Below are 25,369 nucleotides of genomic sequence, written 5' to 3' on the forward strand. Positions count from 1 at the left end.
ATGTAGGAATCCGAAGGGGTACGTGCACCCCGATGTTTATAGCAGCAATGTCCACAACAACCAAACTGTGGAAAGAGCCAAGATGTCCATCGACAGATGAATGGATAAAGAAGATGTGGTATATATACACAATTCCATCAAAAGGAATGAAATCTTGCCATTTGCAACAACGTGGATGGAACTGGAGGGTGTTATGCTGAGCGAAATAAGCCAATCAGAGAAAGACGTGTATCATATGACCTCACTGATATGAGGAATTCTTAATCTCAGGAAACAAACTGAGGGTTGCTGGAGTGGTGGGGGAGGGAAGGGGTGGCTGGGTGATAGACATTGGGGACAGTATGTACTATGGTGAGTGCTGTGAATTGTGTAAGACTGTTGAATTACAGACCTGTACTTCTGAAACAAATAATACATTATATGTTAAAAAAAAAAAAGATGAAGATAGCAGGAGGGGAAGGATAAGGGGGGGGAAGGATAAGGGGGGGAATCGGAGGGGGAGACGAACCATGAGAGACAATGGACTCTGAGAAACAAACTGAGGGTTCTAGAGGGGATGGGGGTGGGAGGATGCGTTGGCCTGGTGATGGGTATTGAATAGGGCACCTTCTGCATGGAGCACTGGGTGTTGTACGGAAGCGGTGAGTCATGGAACACTACATCAAAAACTAATGATGTAATATATGGTGACTAACGTAACATAATGATAAAAAAAAGAAGATAAGGAAAATAATCCAGCCTCCAAATTATGGGCAGTCTCCATCATATTTCACGCACACACACACACATACAGCACTTTGTTTTTAAGGCTATGTTGGCCAAATGTTTATTCAGATTACATCAAGCACTATTATTAATCCATTTCAAGTAGCATCCCCTTATCTATGAAGTGCACTGCTTTGTAATACATGTAAATCAAAACAGAATGAATTACATAGAATAAATATTTTTAACAACCATCTACTCTACAAAGGTTATATATTCTTTGCAATTCCTTTGTCTTTTTATAGCAAACCAGGTATCAAGGAACCACTTTAAACCTAGATCTTCCTGATGAATTTTTAAGAAAATGATCCCGAAATGTGTATTTCGTTATCTTCTCTTTTCTTTCTTTATGTGTATCCTACAGTAAACTCAGATATTAGAAATTTACCTGTTTGCTGTTTAAGTACATGTTTTTGTACATGCAAGGCACCAAGAATGACAACCTACAGGCATGTGTGTGTGTGTGGTGATTTGTACACACACACTTTTTCTAGTTTTTTCTTCTCCCTCAAAAAAAACAAGTTCTCCTGCTACTATAAAGCAAATACAAATATTCTTAATTCTAAAATACAGGAAATACAACCAATGAAGAATGTAACATTTTAGTGGTTTCAAAAGATAATTTAGGATTTAAAAAGGACCCTTCCACTCCAAACTGAGAAAGTTGTATGGATGCAACTACAGCAGGAGACTTTTGTTAAAAAACCACCTATAAAAAGTAAAGAAAATATGAAGGTTAATAGCTTTGTGACCTTGAACCAGTCATGTATCCTCTCTGGGCCTCAGACTGCCCATTTTAAAATACGGAAGGTAACTGTTCTGCCTACTTTGTGGGGTAATTAGCAAAATAAGTAAAAGTATGCTTAAAGTAGTTTAAAAAATATTCTAAGTTGAATGAACTCTCTAAAGAAGTTTAATGATCATTTGATTAGTATGACACTGTTGATCAAGAATAAAAATGTTCACTATTTTAGACCTAATTAAATACTGAAAATGGACATAAGGAAAACAAACTAGTCAATGGCTATCCACTATATTTAAAACTTCTCTTGACGCTGTCATTGCTGCAATTAGGGAAAGCAGGAAGGAGTCCAGAAGCAGGTCCCAGCAACAATGTAGTCTAAAAGACCAGAATCTTGCTAGATAGTCAGCAAAGAACAAAATTAGTCATGGTATGAGCTCAACTAGGACCCTGGCCAGAAAGATTTTAAATTACTAATGTGTAACGAAAGGGCAATATTGTGAAGAAGTAGTGCAATAATATACCCCAGGGGACATTTGGTAATACTGTCTGGAGTCATTTTTGGCTGTCACAACTGGGGGCAGGGGTGGTACTAAAATCTAGTGCATAGAAGACAGAGATGTTGTTGAACATCCTAGTGTGAATAGAACAGCCCCTCACAACAAAAAAATTAAAGTCCCAAATGCCAACAGTCCTGAGGTTAAGAAATCCTATTAAAAAGCCATGCTATCTAGAAAATAGAATTTGATGATAGCACCACTCATTCATTCATTCATTCAAGTTTTTCCTGAGTACCCACCAAGGTAACGTTCAGTAATGAGCTCTGTCCTAGGTGCTGAAGAGTCTAGAGTGGTTCAAAATAATGTGTGATTTATATAAATACTGAGCATCTAGATAGCCTTAAAAGGAATCTCAGAAACAGTCAAGCAAGTTTACCAAGATATGGAATATTTATACCTTTTCTAAATACCAACCTCCAGGGCCTGCATTCGTTTTAACAGCATTTTATTTTCGTTGTTCTTAATCTTTTCTTCATAGAATTCCAGAAATGTTTTTTTGTAGACTAGTTTCATATTGTACTTCTTCGCCATTCTGTCCAAAACAGATTACTTAATGAAAACATTTCCAAAATATTTATAATTCCTCTAAAGTTTACTTTCACACAACAGTGACAATGTCTGGGCATCACCAAAAAAGCTCATTATAAATTCACAACAGGATGATACAAAATGAATGAAGAGAAACATACCAATAATTACATCTATACATAACATGCATCCTAAATCTCAATGAGTCACAGAAAACTCTATTACTGTAACAAATAGGTCAGGAAGTAAAATGAAAGGCTATGAGATGGGGATGAATAGCTATAAGGAACACTTTTCTATTAATTCCACTTTATTTAACTTGATCCCTCACAGTGGCATTAAAAACAGCTGCCATTCCTTCTTAAAATATTCTCTTTCATCTCTTGGGTTCTCTGGCAAGATACACTATTAATTTTTACACCATATCTTAGGCTGCTTCTTCAGTTTTACAAATTTCTTTTACCCTTCTAAATTTTAATATTCTGAAGAGTTCGGCCCAGAGCATTACTCATTTTCCCTTCCCTGGCTTCACACAGCATGCCAACAGCTATCTGTAGCTCAGCCCTTTCATCACACTCATTTACTCCACTGCTAGATTATCTCCACCAGGATGTGTCACAGGTATTCTCTACCTTTCCAAATCAAGGCTGAACCCCACTAGATTGTTCTGCCAATCTTTGCTATTTCAGTAAATCTATCTAATGATTCATGCCAGAAACCTCAGAGTTCTCCATGCCACCATCCTCTTCCCAATGTTCCACACAACACTACGTCCTCTGTTTACCTAAAAATATTCTTCAAATGGTTCTTCTTAACTTTTCGTTGGCCACCATCTTGCTTTAATTACCACCACCACTCAGCTATACTACTTCGCTTGTTTCCCTACTTTCATTCTTACTCTCCCCTCAACGAATTTTCCAACTGCAGCCAGACTGAGCTTTCAAAAAATACATACATGTCACTTCCCTCATCTACACCTTTCACTGGCTTTCTAGCACACTTAATAGGACACAATTCAAAAGCCTTTTGCATGGCCTCTAATGAGGTCATCTATAAAGAAATGGTTCGTTGAAGCGCCTGGCTGGCTCAGTCCATACAACCATACAGCATGTGACTTGATCTTCAGGTCATGAGTTCAAGCCCCACACTGGGCACAGGGTGTAATAATAAAATAATAAATAATAATAATAATAATAATAATAATAATAATAATAATAATGCCTCATCTTGAGCCACTTGGGCCCTGATTCCTTACAACCCACACAATGGTTTTCCTTCAGCTCATTCACATATACTGCCCCTATACCTGAAACATTCTCCCTTCTAGTCTACTGGCAAACTTCTTTTCATCCTTTAGATGTTGACTTAAACATCACTTCTTCACAGATGGATTCCTTAAATACTCAGTTATCTTAGGTCTCCCTGTTATACTCTTTTTTTTCTACTGCATTTGCCAAAGTTTATAGTATCTGTATCTGTTGACAACATAAGGGGGCTGGGGATGATCTCAGGTAGCAGGTAAAGGAGATGAGGGGAAAATAACTCTGAAAGGGTCGATGAGAAGGCTTATGAGGTGATAATGGGGAAAGGACAATGAAAAAGAATATATCTGAGAGCCACTGGGATATGTATGTAAGAGGCATATGTAAGGCAGTGCTCCCCATGATTTGAATTAGCCCTTCTTGGAAAGACAACATGAGTAGAGTCTCTTTTATTCTAGGGAGTTCATTTTCTACCATCTCCAAAATAAGCCTTCAGTTTTACACCTGAGAAATACCATAATTACAAAGAACTAAGACTCAATTTGACCAATTTGAATAGGTTTGCCACATAAAAGCTAATTATGTATTTGCTCAGTTTCTTAATAAAAATGCAAAAGGGCATCTCAAAATCCTATGCATTTTCAGATCCTGTCTCATTGAACGTATAACTGTCTTAGTAAATAATTAAAAAAAAATTTAGATATTATAGTGATGACTTGTAACTTTACATGTGCATCACCATCAAGCAAATTAAGTAGAAAAGATTGCTAGTGCTTCCTAGCATTTAAAAAAACTTTCATTATGGGGCACCTGAGTGGTTCAGTTGGTTAAATGTCCAACTTCTGATTTTGGCTCAGGTCATGATCTCAGGGTCTGCAATCAGCAGGGAACCTGCTTGAGATTCTCTCTCACTCTGCCTCTCCACCATGGCCAATAAATAAATCTTAAAAAAAAGAAAAAGCTTTCATTATATCCTTTATCTTTTTGGGCCTACTCAAATTACCAACTTTGTTAACCAAAAACACCAAGCTAACATACTAAACACATGTTAGTTTAATTTAGAACATTTAATTTCTCCTTTTATAAAGGTGAAGAGCAGAAACATTTCATAAGAGTTTACTAATGTTAAGGGGAAAAATGATTTAAATTTTTAAATTTTATAGTTTATTGTATAAAATTTTTATATATTGTAGAATCCTAAAAGTCTTTTATCTATAATTTTATAACCTGACTGAGGCACAATTCAAATAATCACAAACTCAAAATAAGCAGCAAATAAAGCTCTTCTCTTTCCTCAGTTAATAAAAGACTTCTGTTTTTAAAAGTAGGAAATCAAGTCTGGTCAACTGTGACATGGCCTTATGACTCTTCCATTTTCCCTCTAAGGGAAACCCTAAGACCCAGGGGTCTCATAAAGCCCTGAAGCCTTATCTGATGAAGCCTGGTACCCCAACTTTCCCTGTGTCTGTAGTCTACTAGGACACCTAGAACCAGATGCATGAGTGAATACATTCTTTTTGAATCAGGATTTTATTATCAACACTGCCTATGAGACACAGGCAAGTTCAAAGCTACAGTAAAATGTAAAACAACTTTTAATACCTATCCTCATCAAAGGAGGAGCTTTGCTTTATGAAGACTCATCTTATATTACCAAAGTTACTAACTGCTTAAAAAAACAAAACTTTCACTATTTGCAACGTCAGGTATTTTCTGCCACAAGATGAAGGCAACAGACTCCCTTTCTTACCTACAGGATAAAATAATTCCAAGGATGAAAGAAAACTAAATAAGCAAGGCTGTAAGAGGCTATGGCATAAACCTGAATTTGAGGTTAGTCTTTTTTTTTCTTTTTACAAGGCTACACTTTTTCTTTGGGTTGCATTTAAAATAAGGAATGAGCAGAAATACTAATTTTTTTCTTTATTTCTCTTAAAGCATAAAGAGAAGAGTAACAGATTAATGACATTCTTACTCATTTAGCAATGGAAAATAGACCAAGAATTCAGGGACATCCACAACACCTTCCAAGTTGAAGTCATATTTGCAGCCAAATAAAGGATAATCTCCTTTCTTCTGAAACTTCACAGTATATATCTCATTCCCAAATGATTCTGTTTCTGAAGCTTCAAGGCGTCTTCTATTAAAGGTTATCCCCAAACCAAAATAAAAAGATTAGTTATTAGCTTAGACTTATTCTGATCAGATTATGCATGTGAAAAAACTACAGGATGCAATTTTTAAAAGATACCTGATCAGCTTTTTAACTGGATTTGAGCTACTTTTAAGAAGCAGTACATTAACAATCTCCCAACTAAAATTAGGCTGGAAATAGGTTTCACTATCATGACTACTGGCTAAGTCTTTGAGTATCTGATCTGGAGTTTGTGTAGCACTATAACCTCTGGCTGCATATAGCATCGGTCTCCAATTTACCAGTAAAAATGTTTTAAAGATTCATCTGTAAATCTATCTTTTGACCTTAAATGTTGAATATCTACTCAAATATATTATCAAAGTACTTCAGCCCTTATAAGATCAACATGACATGTTTTATAAACTCTATTTCTGATAAACATTTGCTACTTTAAAATAAGCTTAATTCTGAGTATCTTATAAACCACGATATATTAAAAGCACTTACATCAGTTCAAAGCTATTGGGAGTGGTACCAATAAAATAGCCTCCAGGGCTCAGTCTCTCACAAGCATTTCTGAGCATCATGTCAGCCTGCTCATAGGATTCAAATGAATAATGACAGACAAACTGACAACTGCAGATGTCAAAGCACATTTCTGGGTCACGAAATTTGTTAATCAAAAGTTCCTGAAACAAAATTAAATATTAAAAAGGGTCAAGATTTTGAAGTTCACTGCAATATAAAAACTTTTTACTAAGTTAATTTCTAGAATTAGGGTCCTTAAATAAAAGTAGACATGCCCTCCCAACCACCTATCCTTTCTCTCATTATGTATAATGAGGTCCACAATGAAATGATCTTTTCTTTCTGGTTCAACAGAATTTGATTTCCATCTTCACAGTAATTTAAAAACTAGGATGAAATCATGTTTCAAAATTTATCAACCAAATATGACATTTAAGAGTTGATGCTTTTATTTGGCCTTACTTCAAAGCTAAAGTAAAATGTTGTCGAACAATAACTTTGATTAAAAAAAAACAAAACACAAACCTGGCCTTTGGGACACTTTTTAAAAGTGCAAAAGTGTTTTTAAAGGTTTCCAACATTCTAGCAGTATACTACCACTTTTCCGCCTCACTTTCACATCTACAAACAAAATGCGTAGGATTAAAGATATCCCTAATAGTTTAACGAGTTAATGAGTCAGACAGAGCATTAAAGTTTAAGGTGAGATTTTCATTATTAAGTGCCTCCGTAGTTCTTACACTTCATAGTTGTTAAGAAATTCAGAAATAAGTGGAAAATTCAAAACATCAAATCCTAATAAATTACAAGGTAAACAAAATGTAAATTCAGTTCTATTTTAAAACAATGGAAAATAAATCTTGTCTAAACAGAAAAGCAACAAATGATTTATAAAGTTCAAATTATTAAAAACAAAAAACTCCCAGAAGTACTCAGTGGGTCATTTAAGGAAATTTATCATTAATAGAATTTCTAGCTGAAACTGAAAGTGTGTGTCCTGAGGTTTTTAGTCTTTCAAAGTACATTTTAAAAGAACTAACTGCTTTTTAAAACGCATTATTCACCTGAACTAAAAATATTAAACATAAATTGACAAACTGAAAAAAATTCTGTACCTTTGAACAATCAGCAGTTACAAATTCCGCATTGAAAATATATTCATTATCACGACAACGATTTTTCATGTCCTCATACCGTTGCTGACACTGTTTGACAGAAACATCAGCAATATCTGGAAGGGGGACAGGAGTTAGTAACTGGCAACAAAGACCCACAGAGATAAAATGTAAATGCAAAGATGGCTCAAATCTAGACAATAATCCTAACTGATACACTTTAGCATGAAATCTATCCTTAGTAAAAGCAAAAAGGTTCCATTTCCTTCAAAAGAAAGTATCTGTTCCAATGCAAATGCTGTATTATTTTTCAAAAGGATTAAAAGCTTTCTCAAAAGGCACGGATAACAGAAAAGTTATATCATGATTTTTAAATGCTTATTCCAAGTTAAAAGCAGAAAGTTTAGACTCCAATTTGAATTATAAAACTTAAACTATATGCCCAACTTTGAAAACATCAAGTTTATTTTTTCTTAATAAAAAGTTATTTGCTTTTTCCTGTATTGAGATTTGCAACGATGGTACAAAAGCAATGGAAACCAGAACTGGCACCTTATCATGAATACAAGGTAGTAGTGCACCAAATGATACAGGTAATACTTGGTATCTTCTTCACCATTATAAACTAGCATGGGAGAAAAAAAAAGAACCAATTTCATTTAAAAATGTTCTTGATAAAGCAGTAAAACTTGATTTTAGTAAATCTTGGCTCTTTTTCAATATTCTGTGTAATGAAATGGGAAGTAACAGAACATCTGTGCTACCTAACAAAGTCTAAACAGGACTGGTGTGACTGTGCTGTGAGCTGTACTAGCCACTTTTTTTCACAGACAACTGTTTTCACTTGAAAGAACGACTGAGAAACTGGTTATTCAGACTTTGTAATTTGGCAGACATTTTCTTGAAAATGAACAAAGTGAGCCTCTCACTTCAAGAAAAATAAAAGATAGTATTTGTTACCAATGATAAAACTTGAGATTTCCAGTGAGAATTATAATTTGAAACACTTGCATCTACCACCATGGGCTGGGCATCTTCCCAATACTTAAAACTTTTCTGACTGGTGGGAACATTAAAAAAATGTGATTTCTTGATGTCAACATTTAGAAGATCTGCATAACTTTAGTGAGAGTTATTTTCTAAATATTACAAAATCTTGCAGGACAGAAGATCCATTCAAAGCACAAGACAGACCAATGGATTTAAATGTAACAATACAAAAATTTCACTGACACAGATTCAGATGCCACACTGTAACTACCTTTTAGGAACTACCACCTGTTGTGTTTGGATACAGTATGAAAGATGAATCTGCTCAATTATCCGAAAGGACTGTTAAAATAGACCTTCATTTTAAAACTACTCATCAAATAACACATCTCAACACAGTGAATGCAGACACAGGTGTGAAAACCCAGTTGTCTCCTATTATTCCATACGCTAAAGGTATTTGGAAAAATATTTTTAAAGTGCCAGTCTTCTCGCTAAACTTTATTTTTTAATGAATAAAAGTATTTTTTTAGTTCTCAATTTTAATTTCTATAATCAATAGCTATCGCCACATACACAATAGCTTTCTGTGATCCTCAGTCTTAAAAATAAGGGTATATAGTGTTCATAAAACCAAAAAATTTGAGAAGTGCTAATTTAGGTAACTCACAGGTGGTGCTATGCACTTCACCTCACTGGAAGAATACAACATCTGCTTGTCCCACTTTAGTGTTAAGCCTGACCAGTGGGTTCAGGTGCTTGATTCATTCAGTTATTAAATTCCTATCAACCTTTCTCACCTAATACTTTTAGCAACTTTTTATGATTGTTGCTTAGATCTATTATTTCATCACGGGTGAAAAATAGTGATTTTCATCATTCCTACTGCACTTACTCATTTTGATTTTTTAATAGAGTGGAATTTCCCTTTTCAACCATTTGGTCACCTTGAAGTACAGTTCACATAGGGTAAGGAAGATACCCCAACCCTTAATTTATGAATTTCAGAATGATGAGTAAGTTTCCTAGCAACCTCCAAGGGTGAACAATGAGTTTTTTTCCTTTATTTGATATGTTTCAATCCACTGAAATCACTATTCTTTTTCATAATGAAACTGCCAGTGGAAGTTTCAAGTTTGTGCTTTAGACATGACCCCATCTTTGATTACCTCCTTCCTTTTAGGGAGGACAGGTTATCCCAGGCTAATTAACTATATTGTGTAACACCATCAGTAAAGTCTCAAAACTCGTTTAAAAAAACACAAATCTCACACATAGCCCCAGATACCTTCTTATAAGATATTTTAGTGTCACGTGATACTGAGATTCTGTTTATTTTCCAATTACCTGACTGATCACAAATTATTCTTGCCCATATCATTATTTATCTTACCTGTACAAACTAGCTTGTTAATTCTTCCCTTTTTCCATTTGAGCAAATCTCCACCTTTACCACATCCCAGGTCCAAAACAGTGATATCACGTTTTTTCTTCTGTCGTACCTTTTCTAAAAATTCCCCTAAAAGAGAGAAATATAATAAAAAATTATTATTTCTCCATTTTTACTATAGCATAAACTGTTATACCTAATAACCTACTGACACCTGTCTGACACTTCCTATAAGCTATTACATGTTCATTCATATAGTTAATTCATAACTTTTGGTGAACATTTCAAAATATGACTAAGAGTTAGTTGACTTGATCCTCTAGCATTATAGATTAAAGAGTATATGTCTGATATTTTAGAAAGTTCAGACAGGTTTTTGAAGGTTCCTTTTAGAATTTGACTCAACATTGAATAGCAGACATTTTAAATTCTAATTAATACAAGATTCAACACTTGTTCATAAGAAAAAAAATTACTCATAATTTTTGTAGTTTTCTCTTTCTAAAAACTAAACATTTAGTTTATAATATACGTAACTAAATCAAAATGATTATGGGATCATAAGATTGCTTGACTTTTATAAAACATGTCAGGCTTACCACCAAAACCAATACAAGAACTAGTCTAAAAAATATACATACCTCTTAATTTTACTGTGACCAAAATTCTTAAACACTCTAAAATAACAAATGAAATCTTTTATCCCAATCTAACAATCACATTAATAACCAACGAATAGTATCATAGGACCCCATACATCAATAGCCAAATGGTTCAAATATTAGCTAAAGGCATATGAGTATTCTTAGACAATTGAAGTATTCAGCAATTCTAAAACCTGATACAATACTGAATCGTAGATCTACTCTTCCCGTCTTTATTACTATGAGTTTAACACTTCCTATTTCATGTGTGTACTATTTTGACTGCTAAAATATTCACGGTGAGCATGGGTGGCTCAGTTAAGTTAAATGTCTGCCTTTGGCTCAGGTCATGACCTTGGGGTCTTGGGATCCAGACCTGCGTCGAGCTTCCTGCTTAGCGGGAAGTCTGTTTCTCCCTCTCCCTCTGCTCTGCACCCCCGCTCCCACTCATGCTTTCTCTCTTAAAATAAATAAAATCTAAAAAAACACAATTCTGTATGAATATTTCTGCCTTTCACTGTCCATAGGATCTTAAAGTAATTTCAACAGAAGCACAAGTGTTCTATATTTAACATTCTGCTTTAAATCTTAAAAAAAAAACCCAGCATAACCAGAGTGCCCGGGTGGCTCAGTTGGTTAAGTGGCCAACTCTTGATCTCAGCTCAGGTCATAATCTAGGGTCCTAGAATCGAGCCCCACGTCAGTCTCCATGCTCAGTGGGGGATCTCTTGAGGATTCTCTCTCCCTCTGCCCCTCCCCCACCCATGTGAGCGCACACGCATGTACTCTCTTTCTAAAATAAATAAATCTTAAAAAAACCCCAAAAACAGTATAACAAATAATATGGAGTAAAAAAACATTGTAAAATCTCTCTATTTCCAAACAGTAAGACTAGTAAGAGGGAAAATCATGAAACATTATTCAAAGATATCTTTATCACATTCTAGAATAGTACTCAAGTAGTTACTAAGCTGTAAGTACCAACAAGAAAGAGAAAATGAATGACAAAGAATGGGCACTGAGAAGAGAAAGGGAAAAAAAGCCAGAGAGGGAAGCTGGCACAGACCACACCGATTACACAAGGACCAGAAAGACAGGTGCAGAGAGCAAAGTGCCCAATAAGAGAGTTGCTGGAACAGCTGAAGGAGGAAAGAATAGCACAAATATGTGGAGAGAAAAATTTTTTGCTAAGTCTGACTTAAGACTTTTTAAAAATGACCTGTTACCCTGATTATAAAAATAATACAACTAATGATGTGAAAAATATGGTTGAACTTAAAATATTTATTCAATGAATAAACACATGAATAAATGACCCATCAGAAAAAATACCCTAGAGGCGCCTGGGTGGCTCAGTCGTTAGGTGTCTGCCTTCGGCTCGGGTCATGGTCCCGGGGTCCTGGGGTCGAGCCCCGCATCGGGCTCCCCGCTCAGCGGGGGGCCTGCTTCTCCCTCTCCCACTCCCCCTGCTTGTGTTCCCTCTCTCGCTGTGTCTCTCTCTGTCAAATAAATAAAAAAAAAAGAAAAAATACCCTAGAAGTTATCTACATTACTGAGGATGATGAGAAAAACAAAAAGAAATTAGGACTAGGATCCATAGATTACCTTAAAAGTATAGACTAAAAATGCCATAATACTAACCTTAAAAATAAAAGGGGAGAGGTTGACAAGCCAACATTCAATTACCCTAGCTGAAAACTAGCAGAGACAAATAAATCATATTTCTGTAATAAAACATGAATATTAAAAAGTGAGACAGAAAATATTGTGTTCGAAATAATGAGCCTAGTTCCCACTCCCAATACTATTCAGAATGAATAATGTATCTTTAAAAATTAGTCAATTATTGGGGCACCTGGGTGGCTCAGTCAATTAGGCAACCAACTCGATTTCAGCTCAGGTCGTGGTCTCAGGGTTGAGGGATCAAGCCCTGTGTGAGGCTCTGCACTCAGCAGGGAGTCTGCTTGAGATTCTCTCTCCCTCTGCCTCTCCCATTTGTGCTCTCTCTTTTCTCTCACTCTTGCTCTAAAATAAATAAATAAATCTTAAAAAAAAAAAGGTAAATTATTAGGGCACTTGGCTGGCTCAGTCTGCAGAGCATGTGACTCTTCATTTCGGGGTTTTAAGTTCAAGCCCTATGTTGGGTGTAGAGATCATTTTTAGAAAATCTTTAAAAAAAATAAGTAAAATAAAAATTAGTAAATTATCATCAAAACTAGTAGAAAGTACCCATAACTAGCACTTTATTCTTTCTAGTGTAATCACAAAAGCATTCTCACTTTTTCTGAGGCTGACTTTTAAAAAAACAAAACAACCCAAAATCTTACTGTGAAAAACTTCAAAACCCACTGGCTTTTAAAAATTCTCTAAACTCGGGATGCCTGGGTGGCTGTCGTCAAGCATTCGCCTTCCGCTCAGGTCCCACAAGGGGCTCCATGCTCAGTGAGGAGCCTGCTTCTCCCTCTGCCTGCTGCTCCCCCTGCTTGTGCTCTTTCTCTCTCTGACAAATAAATCAAATCTAAAAAATAAAAAAGAAAAATTCTCTAAACTCACATAAGGAATCCGACTACTTAATATACTAGATATACAGAGCAATAAATATATTCTGAATCATATTTCCACCACTGACTTCCATTTTAATTTTAAAGATGAGTTTCCATAAATAAAATGTTGGCTCCAAAAAGTTGAATGTCTTCATCAAGCCTCAAAGTAAACTTTTATTTCCCCCTAGACACTTTACAAGAAAAACAAGTTCAATGAAAAATCACCACATGACCTTCTGCCTCATTAAAGGCCTAGAGATGAAAAATCATGACACTGCCCATTTTCTTGACTTTATAGAAGCTGAATACTTAATCCAACATTATGTCACTGTTCCAAAACTATTAGAGTAAAATAGATTACTTAATAGCACTAGATAATCTTAAGTATAAAAGGAGCATACTTTTTTTTTTTAAAGATTTTATTTATTTATTCATAAGAGACCGAGAGAGAGAGAGGCAGAGGGAGAAGCAGGCTCCCTGCTGAGCAGGGAGCCTGATGCGGGACTCGATCCCAGGATTCTGGGATCATGACCTGAGCCGAAGGCAGATGCTTAACCAACTGAGCCACCCAGGTGCCCGAGCATACTGCCTTTTGAAAGCCTAATTAACTTATGAACTTAATATCAATTAAACTCTCATAAATACCTTATGTAGTCCAAAAGTAAATATGAAAAGAATCATCTCAAAGGTCTAGTTTTAATTTTTGCTCCAGTTTTACGAAGTCAAGACTTGATAGTTAAGTGAATAGGAATTAAAGACTTAATAGTTTAACATATGAATAATCATTTGGGGAAAAAAATGAAACATAAGCTGAAATAAAAAACTCCAAACTATAAATCAAAAATCAATCAATCATACCAATGAGGACGCTTTTCATCCAATTATTAAAGTTTCTTAGGTAAAAAATACGACTCTGGCTACGCTTCTCCAAACCAACTTCTTGTAGTTCATTATAGTGGGCAGCCACTGCTGAACTATGTCCCTCTTCTAAGTTCTGAAAATAAGAGAATGGAACAAAATTAAGGATCAGAATATGGCAAAAATAAGCGTAAAAGACCATCTGACCTATATAAGGATAAAATACTAATGAAATTGGTAAACTTCAATAAGCAATGGCATTGATGACAGAAATCCTACTAAATATAATCACACGTAAGATTGTTCTCCCCTGTTCCCTATTTTTAAAAACATCTCTTGGTTTAAAATTTTCATCTCGATCTTTCATCTGTATAATTTTGGTGTCAATGTCTTAATAAAACCAGTACTCTTCCAGAGTTCTGATTTATTCAATTCAATAAATGTCAGTCAGTGCATTGGGTTCCTACAAGAGAATACAATAGGAATAAGTTACATTATTATATAAAACTGATGTAAGCACTAAATGAGAATACACACACAAAGGAATGAGAGCTAATTAAGGTATGTTCAGGGTCGATGTTTTTGTTGTTTTTTCTTTTAATCTATTCCAACAGTTTCCATTTGTGCTACCTACCTAAGACACCAAGCATTCTGCAAAAATGCCACGGTAGGTAAAGGGCTTCAAATTCCCACACTTACCTGTTCAACCGAAGTGCTTCATCATTTACCCATCTTACTTATCAGGTTTAATATTTTTACTTGGAAAAAAGGGTTCTGCTGCTAGTAAAGTTTGAAACTGTGTGTCTAATACAAGCTCCTCTCTGTTACAAGGATTCACACCCTACCAATGACAAAGGCCTGGCCTAACCCTTTACTCTTTAGGACTGATGCCAGAATTTTTACTCATTCACTTAAGTACTCCTTCCATCCAAATTCATATTCTGCCTCAGATTCCTTCATAATATGGTACTGCCAGATGAAAATAACTTGCTGTTCCTTGTTCTATACTCTCCATCCTAAATATCAGGCTTAAAATTGTTTGTAACTACCCCAATGAGAAGCTGGAAATAATATAGTTAAAGGAATCACATTAAAGCTGGGTGTAATGTTGAAATTTATCTTTGAAATCATAATCTCTATTATTTCTGACACAAAGTGATGAACACTAATAAAGGGAAAAAAGTATATCAACTGGAACTTACACTTGTTTTTAAAACACAGAAGAAAAGCAAACTATAAAAACTAGCTTTCAAGTTTCTAATCAAATAAGAGTTCTTAAATAAAAATTATCTCGATTAGAAGTTTCACCTAAATAAAAGCAACTAAATTGCAAGAGTTAAAAGCCTACTCTATCTTAAGACATTATCTATTACAAATAGAACATTCTTAAGGTTTAAGATTACGTAAAAAACATTATTTCACAACTGCTCCACACATTCCATTAGAAATAAAAAAAATACATTCAACATACTTTTTGCTTTTCAGGAACATCTTCAAGTTCTATTTTTCTCTTTTTCTGTGTGCCATCTCCAGTAGAAGGTTCATCTTTTGGAAAATCATCAGTTTCCATTCTTCTTTTCCTTGAAATGCCTTCATCATCACCAGAACCTTTTTCCTCTGAGACAATTTCAGCATCAAGTTTTCTTTTCTTGGTTGGAGTATCTTCCCCACAACTAGAACTTTCCTTTATAAGATCATCTTCAAATTCCATTTTTCTCTTTTTTGGTGTGTCTACTTGTCCACGGATAGGAGCCTTTTCAGAAAGCCCAGTCCCAGGAGTGGTTGTGTTTTCATTAATACTGAATGAAGACTCTGTTTCCAAATCTATTGATGCTTTTGCCTCTTCAAGAGAGATCTTTTCACACTCCTCTGCTTTTGCAGAATTTTCCATTTTTTGATTACTTAAATAGATGGTAAAACTTCATGAACTAACACTGGAATGGCAAAAATTTGATGTGACTTGTAAACACTAATGCTGAAACTTCAAAACAATTTTAACCAGAAGCTGGCCATTTAATTTCAGTAATCAACTAGGAGTTTAAAAAAATCTCATTATAGAGAGAACACTGAAAACATTAACTGACATACATTACAGATGAATCTCTGAATATGTTAATATGGAAGTACTAACTATAATCCCTAAACACACATAAAGATCCTATCCATAAAAGTCATTACTGGCATTGAAACTGACAGATGAGGTGGGGGGGGGAGGGTGGAAAGGTATTACACTAGCACTAGTTCCATTTCTATTCTGACCCTTACTTTATAGCCTTGGAGCCCCAAGCTATAATTTTATAGCCCCAAATTGTGAGCTGGACACTATAACAAACTTGTACAGACACAGCAAGATATGTTAAAATTTTAAGGGAAACCCTGATATTTGACATCTGGAAGATATCACAAATACAGCTTCAAATAGAGCACAGTTTCAACTGAGTAGATTACACTACATTCCTTTCAATGATACCAGAACTTTGCAAAGCTGAGATTTTGGTGGCACCACATGAAATCAGTGTGAAATAGGAAATGAAGTTGGCAATGTCAAATCTGATTTCAAAGCTTGAGAAATTGTACAGTACCCAACAGATGTACACATCCCATTAGCAAGCACTCATGGTTAACTAAGAATTAAACACAAACATTATTTTTTCCTTTCAGCTTGTGTATTATTTTTAAATAAAGTTATTAAGACATAAATACTAAATTCTTTGGACTAAACTATTTACTAAGTGGAACCTGTTGGGTATTTCTTCTGACCTAATGATGCTTGAAAAAAAAAAATTCAGAGACTAAGGGCACCAAGAACAGGAAAAGTCTGGTAACCTACAGTTAACTTCTGGAATCCTTATTTCATAATGGGTGCCAGAATTAGAAAGTGAGGACAGTAGACAGCTTTGGACACGAAGTTTCAAGACCCAGTCTGCAACTTAATGACTATTAAGTCTCCTTCAAATGTTCACAGGCCTATGTGTAAAACGGAAGGGAGAGAGAAATAAGTGAACTATGGGACAGGAGCTTATTAAGTCGTTTGACAATTTTACTATACTCCTACTACAGAGGATCTCAAAAAGGCACTATGTGGTTAGTCTTCAAGAAGGTTACAATCTATATACCACTTCTAAAATGTTAGGCTGTATTAGTCAAACCAAATGGAGAAGGGAGAGCAAAAGTCCAAAAATTGGTGAGATTCAGCAAATTCAAAACCTGAAACTTATGAAGAGGTGGGGGGAAAGTCTTTTGAGTGAAAAAATAGAATAAGAAATAAAGTTGCTTAAGGGAATGGGTAAAAACAAGTCACTATAAACCAGGAAGGATTTCAAGGGCTATTAGCTTTCACTACCCAAGGTGTAGGTAACAAAATACCAAGACATGCCAAACTAGGAATAACTGAATCAGAGGGGGGTAAAAAAAAAAAAAACACCCAGAAATGTAATTTTCAGAATAACAATTTAAAATGATTATGTAATAATACTGGCCACCGAATCATCAAATGTCTGGACAACTCTATTACCACAGATGGGATGTCGTAAAAAACATAATCGATTCGGTCAGAATAAATCTCACAGAATTTCAAAGGACCGCAGAAATGGGTAACAAGGATAAAAACTGGGCATCAAAGTGCAAAAATGAAGAACTCCAAACTAAAGAGAGTTGCCCCTCAGAATCCTCGAGGAAGGAGCTTTGGGTAATGATTAAACTGACACAGAGATTGTAATACATTAAATATCCAAATAGGCATTTCGACCTGGCTTTCCAGTCACACCTCTGAGGCAGGCCCCGTCTCCATTTCAGTTTCTCAAAGAACGACCGAGCCCCTAGGACCCCCAGGCTTAACCTCAAGCAGGATAACCTCTACACCCTGAGCCGCCAGCTAAACGGGGGTCAACTCGGGAGGCCTAAGAGAACGCAACAGAGGCGAAAAGGGAAATCTTCAGCCAAGATCACCCTCTTCCGTCATTGGCGCGGCCTAGCTCTTACTAAACCTTCGGCTCACGTTTCAAATCCGCCACTCAAGACTCAAGACAACACAGACGCTTCTTCGGATCCGACAATCCCTCCCCCAGCCTGCCTTCTCGGCACCGCTGAGGTGCCTGAGAAAGTTCTTAGGGCTGCTCCAGACTCCGGCTCCCTCGGTCTGAATGAGCATCAGAGCCCGCCGACTCCCACAAGTACTGCCCACTTTGCTTCGGGTTGGGTGCACAATAAACCTCGAGCGACCGGTACTGAAGGAACAGGACTAGCGCGAAGTGGGCCCATGATAGGAGCTGGAGTGCCCCTTCTATCGCGACGGCGACGGAGGGCCTAAAAACAAAAAAGAATGGCCAGAGTTCCAGACACCACACTTACCGACACAGCCATCCACGGTTCTGTTTGCGGAAGCGGCGGTCGGCGCCACGCGTGTGTTGTTACGCCACTTCCGGGGAGTGGAGGGGGTCACGTGACTCCACTCTCGGCTGCGATTGGAGGGTCTCTCGACCTTCGCGCCGGAACTACGAGTCCCGTCGTGCTGCGCGCTGGGGGCCTACTGAGGGACGCGCGGAGGCGCACGGGCAGTGGCAAGCACGTTGTTAGTGGGCGCGGCTGGCGGGCCCGGGGGTGCCGGCGGTGGCGGGGGTCAGCGAGCGTTCGCCTGAGCCCCGTGAGTTCCGGCACCCTGACCCACGCTTGATCAGGTCACTCTGCTGAGTGAGCATCAGAAGAGCTGTCTTTCGGCCTGTGCGGCGAGAAACGGCGTGGCCTCAATTTCCTAAGAGGTAGCGAAGGCCCAAGACCTCTAAGGAACTGCGCGGGGGGGAGGAGGGTGGAGGGATCGAGAGGGCACCTTCAACCCGGTGCACGTTGGGGAGCAGAACCAGGGCGCGAACCCGACACATGCCCCGCGCCCACCGCTGCTCAGGCTACGCCGGGGAATCCGTCTGCGGGGCCGGGGTTCTCCACACTCGCGCGCCCGCCACCCCTGGCAGCCGAAAGAGGTCACCCCCGCCCTTCCCTGGCAGGCCTGTGGCTCGGCAAATACTGTTTGGGGGACTGTTTTTCAGCTTTCTGCTTTGTAACCCTTCACCCTCTGCTCTTCCCTACGTCAGAGGATGGCTGAGGAGGGTCCTGGGAGCCCCCGCCCTGGGAGCTGTTTTAAAATTGAGTAACATCTTACTTCTTAGGAACTGGCAGGTCATTCTTTATTGCTGTATTTGGGAATCCCTGCCATACCTCCCTTCAAGAAGGCCATTTTCATCTATCAGATTCTGGAGAGAGGGGGCAGCCCATCACTATTCTTGAGAAACGCTATAGTATTATTATTGTGTTGGCTGGACTTTGGTATGGGATGGCTGGGGGAGAAAACGCACTTTGTCCATCCCCTCAGATTTCCACTAGAGAGTCCAAGGCATTTACTGTACTGAAACTCGGAAGCTCCATAGTTCAGGCCTTTCATCCCGAGACGTAGGGTCAGAACTGTAACTGTGAACTAAGGTTATTGATGCGTGTATATTTTAACGTTGTTGTGCCTCAGCGCCTTGCCACCTTCTTGGCGTAAAAACAGCGTGATTAGATTTACCGTTCATTTTGAATTCTTTACCAAAATTGATCCCATTAAAAGCAGTTTTGAAAACGTGTTTCACTGGCCTTCCTACTTCTCAATAGGTATTTATATTAATGAGACTTCGCGTTGGGAATGGCAACATTTGCAGCCTATAGTTTACAATCAAGTCACTTCCAAATTGTGGGAATTAACATTTCTGAGGTTCTTGACCCTTTATAACTTTGGACCAAGAACGAGGCCTATTTTTAACAAATGAGGATGAGCCGTCAATTTCAGATGACTGTGCCTGTACTTTTTATTAAATGCAAAGAGCTGTGTTGAGAATTAATTTCAGTTCATGAATATTGACAACTGCAAAGAGGTATAGGTCCTAGAGATTGAATATACTATATACATATCTATCCACTAGAACTAAGCAATGACAGCACATATTTGCTGGTTCTGATGCTAAAGTTTCTTGAGATAATTGCTGTGGTAATTTTAGGAAAAATGAATCTAATTTTGACTTTTTAAGAAATTTTTTTCATTAAGTTAAAAGCTTCTTAACTATGTGTTTATATAAACTCCACCATGAATCAATATCATGCATGAGATGTATAGAGATCACATCTTATGATTTTTATCAAACTTAACTGAAAGTCATGCAATTTGACTTGAGAATTGAAGAACTCTTGAATGTAGTGGTAGTGGAAGGAGTGAATGGGCCAGATAAAATTGTTTTAAAATTACTGTTGATGTTATTTTTCCCTATTCCTTGAGTAATATCTGGTTTTCTGAAAATTGAATTAAAATAATAACAAATGTTTTGATACCCTCTGTGTGCCAGACTAAGTGCTTTACATATTGGAACTCATTTGATTCTTACGTAATCCAGTGGGGTCGTTGCTATTATTATTATTATTATTATTGTTATTATTTTATAGATGAGGGGTAAGTAACTTGGCCAAAGTCAAGCAGCTGGGAAGTAGTGAACGAGGATTTGGACCAAGGCAGGCTGGCTCCAGAGACCAGACTCTATGCCAATAATGAAATAGTGCCTGCTGGAAGACCAGCCTCAGAACTGGAAGTTGACTGCCATATAATAGATTTTCAGAAAATTTCTTGATAGTTCCTGATGGTTTGGGTTATTATGTTCAGAGAGAAAATAACTCGATAAAGATGACACCGTGCTAGAATGTGAGTTCCAACAAGGCAAGGATCATCATTTTGTTCAGTGAGTGCCTTGAACAGTGGCTGGGACACCTGGGTGCTTACTGAATGAATGAATTGCCAAGAAAAGTTTTAAAAATTCTTTTTTTTTTTTAAAGGACATAGAGAATTTATTTCGGTCCATTTATAAGATTTCTTTATGCACTGTTTTCATTATATGGCTCATTATTCGCCCAGCCTGCTTTGGATTCTCCTGATTTGGATTATACTTTTGTCAGTGAGAGAAAATGGAGTGGTAACTTGCAAGTTTTCTAGTTAAAGTAAAGGTAAGCAACAGAATCAGTAGACACCATCCCTCTTTTAAAGTCATTAGTTTCCAAAGTGACAGCACTCAGAAGTGTAATTTTAAAGTGTGATTTCTGTTGTGCAGTTGAAGATCACATTTTTTAAACATAAAAATTTTTTAAATGTAGATACAATCTTATAGCTTCCTAAGCTTGATGGTATTCTTGGAGGTAGGAGAGGTGGTTTATGGAAGGTTTGTACCTCCAGTCTTGGAGGAAGGACTGTTCCTCCAGTCCACTCACCAAAGTGGTCCTACTGGAATTTTACTGCCTTTTTGAGCACATAGGTATTCTTGGTCAAAAAGTTTTTGGTATAGTTGAAAGTAAGATTTATTTGAGAAATCTAACTTCATTATGTGTGATGGTTAGTTTTATATGTCAACTTGACTAGGCTATACTACGTAGCTATTTAATCAAACACTAATCTAGGTGTTGTGATGGTGTTAGAAGATGTGGTTAACATCTGCAATCAGTTTGCTTTAAGTAATGGAGATTACCCTCAATAATGTGAGTGGGCCTCATCCAATCAATTGAAGGCCTGAATTTTAAACTGAAGTATCTCAAGAAGAAAAAATTCTTCCTCAAGCCTATAGCGTTGATTTCTGCCAGTTTCTAACCTGCAAATCTGCCCTACACGTTTCAAAGTTGCTGGCCCCCACGATTTTGTGAGCCAATTCCTTAAAATAAATCTATTTAGATAAGTAATCAAATAATAGTTTTCTAATACATAGAAATAAATATCCATTTACCTAAATATATAGATCAACCTAAAGACAGATAGAGATATATGTATATATTTTTTCCTGTTGGTTTTGTATCTCTGAAGAAACTTGTCTGATTCAGAGTTTGGTGCTCAGAGTGGTTCTAGAGGAACAGATTCTTAAAGATTAGTTTTCTGAATTGGTTATGGTGTTCTTGGACTGGTTCCCTAATCAGATTAGATTTAAAGGCACTAATTAATGACTATTTCCAGTGGTGAAAAGGGCACTGATAGCCCATGATATGATGTGGCAATAGAGATATGCAAAATGCAGAACATTACCATCTTATGCCAAGTATATATAAAAGATAAGATTCTTGATGGGATGATCACATATTTGATGACTTAAAACATTTTGTCGAATTAACAAGTGTAATGAGACTGACTGGTTGCTGACTACTCACTGCTAACTATGCTGGAGAAAGGGGGAAGAAAATGATGAACTCAGGTCTTCAGATTCCCAGCTCAAGCTCTGCGTAAATAACCTGAAAGTCTTTATGTCTGCCCTAAAGAAACTCATCTCCTGTAGATGCAGAGCTGAGATTGCTGAAAACCAAACCCAGAGTCTCATCCTGCAGAATGGTTGAATTACAATGCAAAATGAATTCCCCATCCAACAGAGTATCTGCTGTTAAAATAAGGACATTGATTGAGAAGGAATGCAAACCTCAAATTTGGAATGGAGTATGGAGCCCCTAAATTTTTTTAAATTTTATTATGTTAATCACCATACGTTACATCATTAGTTTTTTTTTTTTTTTTTAAAGATTTTATTTTTTGACAGAGAGGGAGACAGTGAGAGAGGGCACACAAGCAGAGGGAGTGGGAGAGGGAGAAGCAGGCTTCCTGCCGAGCAGGGAGCCCGATGCAGGGCTCGATCCCAGGACCCTGGGATCGTGACCTGAGCCGAAGGCAGACGCTTAATGACTGAGCCACCCAGGCGCCCCTCATCATTAGTTTTTGATGTAGTGTTCCATGATTCATTGTTTGCGTATAACACCCAGTGCTCCATTCAATACGTGCCCTCCTTAATACCCATCACCAGGCTAACCCATCCCCCCACCCCCTCCCCTCTAGAACCCTCAGTTTGTTTCTCAGAGTTCATAGTCTCTTATGGTTCGTCTCCCCCTCAGATTCCCCTCCCTTCATTTTTTCCTTCCTACAATTTTTTTTTTTAACATCTAATGTATGATTTGTTTCAGAGGTACAGGTCTGTGATTGATCAGTCCTACACAATTCACAGCACTCACCATAGCACATACCCTCCCCAATGTCTATCACCCAGCCACCCCATCTCTCCCACCCCCCACCACTCCAGCAACCCTCAGTTTGTTTCCTGAGATTAAGAATTCCTCATATCAGTGAGGTCATATGATACATGTCTTTCTCTGATTGACTTATTTCGCTTAGCATAATACCCTCTAGTTCCATCCCTATCATTGAAAATGGCAAGATTTCATGGGTTTTTTCTGATGGCTGCATAATATTCCATTGTATATATGTACCACATCTTCTTTATCCATTCATCTGTTGATGGACATCTTGTGAGCCCCTAAATTTTAATCCATTGTCTTTGCCAGCAAAAGCAGCCCTTCCACTCCTCTTTGAGTATTTAACCCTGCTTTATGTGAAGTACCTATAATGGCCTTTCTAGAGATATTTGCCTTGGAGGACATAGCTGATTCTCCCTAGGAACTATCCCTACTACCCTTCTTTGCCGCTCTCTGTTTCTTTTTTCATAGCAGTTATCTTCTAACATCCTATATAATTTACTTATTTATTGTGTTTACTACTTAGTGGTCCCACAGGACGGATGAACCTATCCCCCTCTTCCCTTAAAAATTGAGCCAAAGTTATTAGGGGTGAGTTTTCTCAACTTTAGCCTTCCCACTTCCGAAGTTACCTGCATCCACACCCATTTCAGAATCCCTTAACTCCTTTCTCAGAAAGGAAGTCCTAGCAGGCCCTCAAAGGGTGGCTACAGAGTGTGTCCCATGAGGAGGTGTGCTGCACTCTAAAACCCACTTTTTTTTTTATTTATACACATAGAAATCTGGGAAGTTTTTGTGGGGTTGGATATTAAAGGTGTGGGATAATGGTGGAAGGAACAGGTTGGACCAGGCCAAATTTATTGATATAGGAACCACTAAGCAAAGATTCTGGATTCACTGTTATAACTTGAGGGATTAGGAAGGGCTTCTGACAGTTTGGTTGGTTGGCTGAAGCTTGGACCAAAAGGTGACCCATGCTTCATGAAGTTAAAATACCAGACCTGCCTTGGTATACTATAGAGGAAGGGATCCAAAGGCATAGGGAGATTGGAATGGTAGAGTGGATTTATCATGTAAGCCCAGCTCACCCACTCTGGGAGGGTCTAGAGGAGATACCTTTCACCATGACAGTGAGAAATAAATTTATGAGGGGAGCCCCAGCATCCATGAAGAACTTTGTGATTGCTCTTCTCTGGGTCAGAAATTACAGCAGAAACTGCTGCCACTGAACTAGGGGTCCTTAAATACAGTGAGGTTAATAGGAAATTGAGCAGATATTACAGAAAGACCTATTTTCTTAATGGCATATCTTATATGCTGGAGGAAAGCCAGAGGGAAGGAGAATAGCAGTAGAAAAATACAAGGAAAATGTGGTTGAGCAGAGTCTTGGAAAACAGAAAGAGGTTAGATCTAGAACACAGGTGGAGGACTGAGTTTCTTTTCTGAGGAAGGAGTTAAAGCGATTCTGAAATGGGTGTGGATGCAGGTAACTTCGGAAGTGGGAAGGCTAAAGTTGAGAAAATTCACCCCTAATAACTTTGGCTCATTTTTCAAGGGAAGAGGGGGATAGGTTCATATGTCTTATAAGTCTTTACTTACAAGTCTGTCTTTACTAAGTAGTAAACAATAAGTGAATTATATAGGGTGTTAGAAGATAACTGCTATGAAAAAAAGAAACATATAGAGCAAGATAAGGAATATTGGGATGTTGGGCAGAGAGGATTGGAAGTGGTATTGTGATTTTAAATAGGGTAGTCAATGCCATTTGAAAAAAGACTCCTAGGAAGTGAAAGAATAAGCCAGGCAGACATCTGGAGAAAGACTATTCCAAGCAGAGGGAACAGCTAGTGCAAAATTCTTACAGTGGCTTTTTTAGCATGTTGGAAGAGCTGCGAAGGGGGGCCAGTGTGGCTGGAGCAGAGAAAAAGATAGTAGGCAATGCATTCAGAGAAGAAAAGGGAAGAGATATGTGGGGTATTGTGGATGATTGTAATTACAGACTTAAGCTTTTACTCTAAGAGAATTTGGAGAGTTTTAAACAGGAGAGACATGATTTTATGTATCTTTTATATTTTATCATGGGCTGAAAATAAAGCATAAGAGATTTTAGGACATTGGGAAAGGTATGGAATGGTCATTGAAAGGAAAGGGGAGAGGAAGCTGATTGGATCAGGAACCACTGTGAGTTGTCATATAACATTCACAGCCTTTCTGAAATAAGATGTACCCTCGATATATGTT

At 37.5% G+C, this 25,369-nt stretch overlaps 2 protein-coding genes across 6 annotated transcripts in view; one reads left to right on the plus strand and one right to left on the minus strand.

Annotated features, from left to right (window-relative positions):
* RNMT (RNA guanine-7 methyltransferase) overlaps window positions 1-18,457 on the minus strand; it is a 39,390-nt gene extending 20,933 nt beyond the window's left edge. For 2 of the 3 annotated variants that reach the window (XM_073888074.1, XM_025865179.2), the window contains exons 1-8: window positions 18,413-18,457; window positions 15,534-15,996; window positions 14,063-14,198; window positions 10,021-10,146; window positions 7,638-7,753; window positions 6,502-6,683; window positions 5,833-5,997; window positions 2,482-2,599 (exon numbers count right to left, since the gene is read on the minus strand). In XM_073888074.1, coding sequence (XP_073744175.1) covers window positions 2,482-2,599; window positions 5,833-5,997; window positions 6,502-6,683; window positions 7,638-7,753; window positions 10,021-10,146; window positions 14,063-14,198; window positions 15,534-15,953 — 1,263 coding nt within the window. In that variant the 5' untranslated portion in view covers window positions 15,954-15,996; window positions 18,413-18,457. Of the gene's footprint in view, window positions 1-2,481; window positions 2,600-5,832; window positions 5,998-6,501; window positions 6,684-7,637; window positions 7,754-10,020; window positions 10,147-14,062; window positions 14,199-15,533; window positions 15,997-16,892; window positions 17,021-18,412 lie in introns of those variants that run through there. The other variant, XM_073888075.1, reaches the window with a different exon arrangement.
* A 126-nt stretch (window positions 18,458-18,583) lies between these two features.
* Window positions 18,584-25,369, plus strand: part of FAM210A (family with sequence similarity 210 member A) — a 47,561-nt gene continuing 40,775 nt past the window's right edge. The window contains exon 1 of one of the 3 annotated variants that reach the window (XM_025865211.2): window positions 18,584-18,819. The gene's annotated coding sequence lies outside the window, so the exon portion shown is untranslated. Of the gene's footprint in view, window positions 18,820-21,004; window positions 21,080-25,369 lie in introns of those variants that run through there. The other 2 variants (XM_073888030.1, XM_025865212.2) reach the window with 2 other exon arrangements.

The sequence above is a fragment of the Callorhinus ursinus genome, unplaced genomic scaffold (assembly GCF_003265705.2).
Source record: "Callorhinus ursinus isolate GAN/ISIS: 27379988/994484 unplaced genomic scaffold, GSC_fseal_2.0 scaffold86, whole genome shotgun sequence".
Taxonomy (NCBI): Eukaryota; Metazoa; Chordata; class Mammalia; order Carnivora; family Otariidae; genus Callorhinus; species Callorhinus ursinus.